Genomic DNA, 9,113 nt, shown 5'->3' with positions numbered 1-9,113 from the left:
CAATCCCTGGTCCAGAAACCGAGGGGCTACGCTTGAAGACATTACTACTAACTGCGAGTCCCCCTATGATTGAGCACAATCTTTTCTCTAGATTTCCACGTCTGCAAGTGTTGCTTCTTAACGGAAAAGGGATTAAACGCATTCCTGATAGTGTGGGAAATCTAAGACACCTCCGATTGCTAGATCTTAATCACACTAGCATATCCAAGCTGCCAGACTCTTTCGGCTTCCTAACAAATTTACAGATTTTAAACCTACAGTATTGCAAATTTCTGGATACACTTCCAAGGAGCATCACTCGCTTATGCAATCTTAGACGGCTTGGCCTTTGTGGTACCCCTTTAAGACGTGTCCCCGAAGGAATAGGGAGACTACAACTGCTCAATGATCTCCAAGGATTCATTATTAACGCAGATGATAGTTGCAATACTGAACAAAATAGTTGGGACTTGGAAGAATTAGAATCACTTGGCCAACTAAGGTGGCTCCGATTACATATTTTGGAGGGAAAAAGGAACGCAAATTCTATGCAGCCCACAGATGATACGATAGATCAAGTGAGAACAGCAGCTCCTCCAGGAAATAGGGCTTTTGTACTTGCAAATAAAGCCTTCCTCAAAAAGCTAGCTGTATCCTGCACATTACAAACAGGGAGGGCAAAAGCGCCGTTATGCACAGAGGAGGAGATTAGTAAGGTTGAAGACACTCTTGAGAAATTACAGCCTCCACATTGTTTAGAAGCATTATTGATCAGCAACTTTTGCGGCCAGCGACTTCCGAGTTGGATACAGTCCTCATCTTTGGGCACATATCTTCCTTATCTAACATATGTGAGTTTTATAGGTTTGCCACTATGCTCACAACTCCCTCCTCTAGGCCAGTTGCCGCATTTGAGGTACCTCGAATTCAAAAATGCTTTGGCGATTGTAACTATTGGTCCAGAATTACTCGGTAGTGGGGTTTGTGATGGGGTTCACACAGCAACAGCCTTTCCTAAGCTTGAATTCCTTTTCATAACAGACATGCCTAATTGGGAAGAATGGTCATTGGTTGGCAGTGAAACTGGAAACTTATTATCTTGCTCGCTTCGAGTTATGCCTCGTCTAGAGGTATTGCATGTAATAGGTTGCCCAAAACTCAGAGCACTTCCAAAAGGTTTGCAACAACTCAGAGCCCTCCGGATTTTGCGTGCTACAATGGCACATAGTCTAAGTGTAATTGAGGACTTCCTGTTCATAACTGAGCTTGAAATTGAAATGAATAATGGCAGGGAAAAGGTCTCAAATCTTCCTGCATTAAGGAAGCTCACTGTTTGGAACACTCCAGCTCTTAACTCTTAAGTGTGTCGATAATTTGGTTGCACTACAATACCTAGAGTTGCAAGATTATTCTATGGAGTCCCTCCCAGAATGGTTATTGAGACTAGTCCAGCAGCGAGTGCATCTTCGCGACGAAAACCTCCAACTTGTGATGCGCTGCAAGGCCGCCGTAATTCAGAGATGCCTCAGGGGAGGGCCGGACTGGCCCATCATCGAGTGCTTTTCTCGTGTCAGCGCCTACACCGAAGATAGATCGGCATATCTTGAATATACCAAGCAAAGTGGGTGCTATCGAACTAATCAATGACGTACGGTAGCATCGGTGAAAATTTTCCTGCTTCTCTTTCATTTTCGCTCTTTTCCTTGTCGATTAGTTGTCTTGTACTTCAAATTGTTATGTTTGGCATCATCTCAAATCTCAAGCTTAATTAACTGCATGCATTATCTATGCCAGTTCATGATATTCCGTAGTTTTCTCTCTACGTTTGAGGAGCTTGCAAAAATGCCATGCTATATGCACTTTTATTGTTTTTTAATAAAAAAATCTGCTTCATTAAAAAATTCGAATCACTTGAATTTTTAATTTATTTCAATTAATCACTCAGCCCTAATTTTCTAAATCTGTAAGCTTATGTAGAGTCCTGTTTTTTTTTTTTTCTTTCTTTTTTTTTTTAAGAGAGGGACAAATCGATTCATAAAACTTACAATAACATAAAACAAGTGAAACAATACTATGGGGAAGCCGCGCCAAAGGGGCAAGCATTGAGAGATATCCTTGAAAAGTAGAAGAAATAGGTCTTAATAGATGGTTGCATGCATGTCTCCCTTAAGTTTTGTTTATGATTGGGAAAAAAACTTGTTATATGTACAAAAAAAAATAAATAGAAAAATATCCCGGAATATCACATTTCGCATACCACAATATCATCCTATAAAAATATATAGAGTAATGCTTCAATACATCATAAATATTACTTTAATTAGTAAAAGGTATAGTTGGGTTTACATAAAGTAACCTGCTGAATGGTTTACCTATTTGGATTAGTTAACATGATAATATTGGAAAAAAAAAATAGTATATATTAAATTTCTTAATGTTCTATAAATTTTAAACTTCTTATTTAATTTTGTTACTTACCAAATTAGATAATACCCAATTTGTTAAATATCAAACTCAAAAAAATATTAAATTTACATTTAATTTTTGAAATTTGGTATTGTAATGTAAAATTTTAATTTTTGAAATTTTAAAATTTGAATCTAAATTGTAATTTTAATCTTAAAGCCAAATTTTAATTCTTGATTTATATTGAAATTTTGAATTTGAACGGAAAGTTTTATGTTAAATTTAATATTTTAAAAAAATTGAATTTGATTCATAATTAAGTTTTTTATATTATTCCAAATTAAATTTACACTTTGGATGTAATTTAAATTTCAATTATTGTTGTAGGTATTTGAAAAGTTTATGGTATCCCTAGTTGGATAAAAGCGGTTATATGAATCAAAACATACTGCAAATATCAAAATACACTTTAGATAGGTATCTGGTGAATAGTACCTATATTTCAGTAGTAGGTCATCTTTAGAGTCATATTATATCTCAGATCACTTATTTAGAAAAATAAATTGTCGAGATTTACTTAGTGTATGGAAGCATTGCTCATATATATGTTCATATATGCTTTCGCCTCGCCTCTTTTTTGTTTTTTTTTTTTTTTTTTGGCGTCGTGTCTCATTCGAGGCATGGGATGCCTCACCCGTGTAGCTTAATTCATATATCTAATGAATGAAGCGGGTAATGTGCTATCTATTTCTCTAAAAAAAAAAAAAAGAAAAAGAAAATATGACTAAAAGTCAACATGCTTGTAAAGTCTATTGGACCCTAATCCATATGCAGAATCGAGCCAACTATAGGCCTTAAAGAATGCCCAGCTATTGACCCGAACTATCTTTTGCTTCTACCTTCTCTTTTCTCAAAGCCTAAACAAATTTAAGGTATTTGATATATTTGATCTTTATTAATTAGTAACCTATTACTGCTAAAATAATTGAACAGTAATTGAATGATGTGCTTATATATTTATTATCCCTTTCTTTCTCTACATTAATACGCACAAGGATCTTACTTCTTATTTCTAAGAAATTAAATAAAAACTTTGGTAGACACTTTCCTCCTTACTTCTTATGCACTTTTGTGCTCGTTGCCTTATTCTTTTAATTTTCTTTCTTCTCTTCTTTGATCTTAATTAATTTTCTTCAATTGTATACCTGCGTGCATACACAAGATATCTTACATCTGTTCGTCCAAAATCAAAATTTCATACTAGTTAACTATCTCCTCTTTTATGTTAAAATTTAAAAATATTTTTACATCCTAAATTAATTAATGGACGTTATAATATCTAGGGAAAATTTCATCACTACCCTTTCAAATAAGTCTAATATCATGAGTGCCCCTATAAAAATTGAAATATCATAAATAACCTTTTAAAAGAGAGAAACTTTCAAAAACAACCTTCACACTAATTTATTATCAATTTTGAATAAACAACAAACAAAATTCCAACTTTGCCCTTATTGTCATTACCATCTTAAAATATTTAATTGACTATAAAATCATTTATAATTTTATAAACACTCTTTTAAATTTATAAATAACCTACATTTAGAAGTAAGTTTTTTGTCAGTTAAAAAAAGCAACGTAGTATAGTGAATCCCGGGCTGAGCAAGTTAAGCTTAGAAAGAATAAAAAGAATAAAAAGAAATTTTGAGGGAGAAAAAGAATTAGAGAAGAAAATTGTTGCTGGAAGAAGTGAAGTCGAGATGGTGACTCATTAAAAATTAGGGCTTAAACAGTTTGATGTCAACGAAGTCAAGTGAACTGGTACGGGAGAGGGTGACCTATGATGGCCCGCTGATGTTACATTAAGTGAGTTATTTGAACTGAGCACAAAGTTGTTTTGTGCTCTTGACATCTCGAATTCTGTGGATAACTTAAAACGGGATATAAAGCTAGGCTTTTTTTGTAAAACCAGCCATCAATAGGATAGAAGATGATGATATGTTTACGTTGTATTTAATAGTTTAAGAGATAAGATCACGCTCCTCAGCTGCTAGAGAGAGAGCTGTGTTGTAAGAAAGGGAAGGTTTGGGTAGGGACGAGGGGTTGCAAGGCAGAAAGTGAATATTTTCGAGCCAGGTCATTTCATGAATGCTAAATGATCTTGGATCATTCGATAAAGAGACGGTGAGGAGTAGTAAGGATGATAGAGCAGTGTATTGAGAAAATAAATAAGTATTTGGTTGGGAGTAATTTATGAGGTATAAATGCAGGGAATTTGCATTAATGGAGCCAAGCTATGGGATATTTTTGAAGTTTAGAGGGGCACAAATGAAATTGTCCCTAATATCTACATCTCTTTCGGAGTATGCGGATAGCATTTTTCGTCCAACACTGTTGTCCGGTGGGAAGTCTTAATCTTAGCTTTGTTATTGCTCACAATAATTCCGCAGAAGTCAGTCAACTAAAAGGCCAATGCAGGAAATTAAAAATATATATTTATATTAGTATCTAAAACTTAGTTAAAGTGAGAAATAATTCTAATTTAATTTAATTTAATTTAATTGGTTGATAAAAATAGAATAGACTTGTAAAAATTTGGCTTAATACGAACTTGTACCTGCAAATCTTACATCTCTACTCCAAGGACAAAATTTCACACTAGTTATTTCATTTTTTATATTTAAAATTGAAAAATATTTTTTAATCCTAGAATTAATTCATGAATCGATGAAATAATATCTACATCTCCATCAGGGATGCGGGTCGCATTTTTCATCTGACACTGTCGTTCGGTAGAAGTCAGTCAACTCGCGTGTCCATCCAAAAAATAAAAATATATTTAAGAGATATTTGGCTCATATTAAAATAGAAATAAAAATTAGAATTATACCTGTTGAAATAGAAATAAAATGACGAATTATTTAAAAATATTAATTTATTATTGAGAAATTTAATAATGAATTAAATATTTTTAGATAATTAGGAATTGACATCTTGGAGTTTAAAATAGAGTTTCAGTTGAGAGAGAGAGAGAGAGAGAGTGTGTGTGATAAAGGAAGAGGAGGAAGAGCTGTTTGTAAGAAAGGATTTCAAATGGTTTATTTGGAATAAACCATTTCGAAATTTAAAATTGGATTGAATAATAGATGGATTGAAGCATTTTCATTTTGGAATGAAATGAGAATTGAAATTTGATTTTTATTAAACAAACAATCACTATCGAAATTAATGAATTTTATTTTGATTTCTTAGGTGAACTAAATAAATTCTTATATTAATGTCTAAAAAGATGAGAAATAATACTAATTTAATTTAATTAGTTGATAAAAATGAAATAGGCTTAAAAAAAAATTTTGCAATACTGCTTACTGTGTACGTAAGAGAGCAAATTTTACATCTCTTCCTCCAGAGAGGCCAAATTAAATTGCACGCCAGCCATCTCATTTTTTTTTATTATTAAAAATTAAAAAATATTTTTAAATCCTAGAATTAATTATTAATGTGCGCAATCATACCTACATCTCTTTCGGAATATATCTGTGGATCCCATTTTTCATGTTGCACTGTCGTTGTGTATGAAGTCTCAATCTTATCTTTAATTTGGTGGAAGGCAGTTAACAGTACATGTTGTGAATCAAGAGCAGGAGCAGCATCGATCTCTGGCCATAGTTGAGCTCGCAAAATTTGCAAAGCAAGAAGGATTGATCGGGCACCAACACGTACGCAAATGGCGGCGCTGGACGCTCTTCTCGGAATCTGCGTGGAGAAGCTCTCCGCTTTAATCCAAGATGAGGTGGCGATGATTCGCGGGGTGAAGGAAGAGCTCGGGAAGCTGCAGAGGAGGATGAAGCGGATCGACGGCGCACTGAACAAAGTAGGGCGGGAGAGGACCGAAGATACCGCTTGGATGAATGAGCTGCAAAGTATCTTGCATGAAGCGAACGACTTGTTTGACGACGTCAGGCACGAGGGTGAGAAGCTGCTCGACAATGAGCTGCCGTCCGCATCTTCATCAGGTCCGTCGAAACTCTGTGGCCTCCCTACGTTCTCATGCTTTAACTCAATTCGAGTTCGTCACAACTTAGCCAATAGAATCAGAGCCCTCAACAACAGAATCGATGCGGTTGTGAAGGACCGGTGGATCTTTAATCTTGAGTCGGTAAAGACTGTGGGTCGAGTGGCGAGCATGTCGTCCACGCGCGAGACTTGTGAGATCATGGAAGCCGACGTCGTCGGGAGAGAGATCGAAGATGCTACCGACGAGTTGGTCGAGATGATCGTCACGAACAACCGACGGAATTTTCAAGTGATTGCTGTAGCAGGCATGGGAGGGATCGGCAAGACCACGCTCGCTCAGAAAGTGTACAACAACTCGAGAATCGGAGACAACTTCCAGGTAAGAATTTGGATATGCGTCAGAGAGAAATATTCAGATGTTCGACTGCTTCAAGAGATCATTCGAAAAGCCGAAGGCAGCCACGGAAGTGCCGAACGGGTTTCCGAACTGCTCCCTATTCTCTGCCGGACTCTTGGAGGGAGGAGCATCTTTCTCGTGCTGGATGACGTATGGCGATCGGACGTATGGACTGATTTTCTCCGAAACCCGCTGCAAAATGGAGCAGCTAGCGGATGTGTTCTGGTGACCACGAGAGACCAGAACGTTGCGATGAGAATGGGCGCGAAACACACTCAGCAGGTGGAGAGAATGTCCGATGCTTCAGGTTGGGAGTTGCTTTGCAAGAGAACATATCTAGAAGAAGAGGAAGATGTGCAAAATTTGACAAGTGTAGGGATTCAAATTGTTAACAAATGCGGTGGCCTTCCTCTTGCAATCAGAGTGATTGCCGGTGTCTTAACCACCAAGGAGAAAAGCAGAAAAGAGTGGAAGAGAGTTCTCAGAAGCAATGCTTGGTCTATGAGTGAGCTTCCTGAGGAATTCAGGGGAGCTCTCTACTTGAGTTACGACAATTTGCCGCCTCATCTGAAGCAATGCTTTCTTTCATTATGCCTTTACCCTGAGGATGATACACACCACATTCGGGATCTTCGCAGGATGTGGGTGGCAGAGGGGTTTGTCAAGCAAGAAGAAGGTTTACTAATGGAAGAGTTAGCCGAACAATACTACTCCGAGCTAATACGTAGGAGTCTACTACAACCTGATCCTCATTATGTGGATCAGGGCTGGTGCACAGTACACGATCTTTTGCGATCTCTCGCTCAATATTTGTCACGAGGTGAAAGTTACCATGGAGACCCACAGTCCTTGGATGCTACTGCAATCTCAAAGCTTCGCCGCTTGTCAATTCCTGAGAGCGGAGAGATTGTTACAATCCCTGGTCCAGAAACTGAGCGACTACGCTTGAGGACATTGCTACTAATTAAGAGTCCCCCTAGGATTGAGCAAAATCTTTTCTCTAGAGTTCCATACCTCCAAGTGCTGCTTCTTAATGGAGAAGGGATAGAATGCATTCCTGATAGTGTGGGAAGTCTAATACACCTCCGATTGTTAGATCTTGATCGGACTAGCATATCCAGGCTGCCGGACTCTATCGGCTCCCTAACAAATTTGCAGATTTTAAACTTACGACATTGCAAATTTCTAAACACACTTCCAAGGGGCATCACTCGCTTATGCAGTCTTAGACGGCTTGGCCTTGTTGGCACCCCATTAAGAAGTGTCCCCGAAGGAATAGGGAGACTGCAACTGCTCAATGACCTCGATGGATTTGTTATTAATGCAGACGGTAGTTGCAATACAGAACAAAATAGTTGGGACTTGGAAGAATTACAATCACTTCGGCAACTAAGGTGGCTCGAGTTATCTATTTTGGGGGGGAAATGTAACGCAAATTCCGTGCAGTCCACGGATGACATAATAGATCAACTGCTGACAGTAACTCATCCAAGGAATAGGGCTTTTGTACTTGAAGATAAAGCCTTCCTAAAAGAACTAGCTATATCCTGCACACGGCAGACGGAGAGGGCAGAAGCGCCGCCATACACAGAGGAGGAAATCAGTAAGATTGAAGACACCTTTGAGAAATTGCACCCTCCAACTTGTTTAGAAACATTATGGATCGCCAACTTTTACAATCAGCATATTCCGAGTTGGTTGCTGTCGTCATCTTTGGGTACTAATCTTCCTCATCTAACATACGTGAATTTCATAGGTTTGCCACTATGCCCACAACTTCCACCTCTAGGCCAATTGCCACATTTGAGGCTTCTCCGAATCCAAGATGCTTTGGCCATTGTAACTATTGGTCTAGAATTACTCGGTAATGGGGTTGGTGACGGGGTGCACGCAGCAACAGCCTTTCCTAAGCTTGAATTTCTTAACATGATAGGCATGCCTAATTGGGAGGAATGGTCCTTAGTTGGCAGTGAAACAGGAAACTCATCATCTTGCTCGCTTCGAGTTATGCCTCGTTTAGAGGAGTTGTTTGTGATAGATTGCCCGAAACTCAGAGCACTTCCAAAAGGTTTGCAGCAACTCAGAGCACTCCGGATTTTGACAGTTGAACGAGCTCATAGCCTAAGTGTAATTGAGGACTTCCTGTTCATTACCGAGCTTAAAATCAACATGAATAATAACACGGAAAGGATCTCAAATCTTCCTGCACTAAAGAAGCTCACCATTTGGAACTCTCCGACTCTGAAGTGCGTCGATAATTTGGTTGCACTACAATACCTAGAGTTGCAAGATTATTCTATGGAGTCCCTCCCAG

At 37.9% G+C, this 9,113-nt stretch overlaps 1 protein-coding gene and 1 pseudogene across 1 annotated transcript; both read left to right on the top strand.

Moving 5' to 3' along the window:
* Positions 1 to 6: 6 nt before the first annotated feature.
* Positions 7 to 1,772, top strand: LOC109705294 (annotated as a pseudogene).
* Positions 1,773 to 5,951: 4,179 nt separating this feature from the next.
* Positions 5,952 to 9,109, top strand: LOC109705295 (putative disease resistance protein RGA3; the record flags this gene model as incomplete). Its single annotated transcript, XM_020226029.1, has 1 exon — positions 5,952 to 9,109. A coding segment is annotated over exon 1 (2,997 nt), but the record flags the coding sequence as incomplete, so codon positions are not given.
* Between the last annotated feature and the right edge of the window lie 4 nt (positions 9,110 to 9,113).

This window comes from Ananas comosus, unplaced genomic scaffold, assembly GCF_001540865.1.
Source record: "Ananas comosus cultivar F153 unplaced genomic scaffold, ASM154086v1, whole genome shotgun sequence".
In the NCBI taxonomy this organism is placed as follows: Eukaryota; Viridiplantae; Streptophyta; class Magnoliopsida; order Poales; family Bromeliaceae; genus Ananas; species Ananas comosus.
Note: the sequence above shows the minus strand (reverse complement) of the source record. Positions and strands in the feature narration are given on the sequence as shown.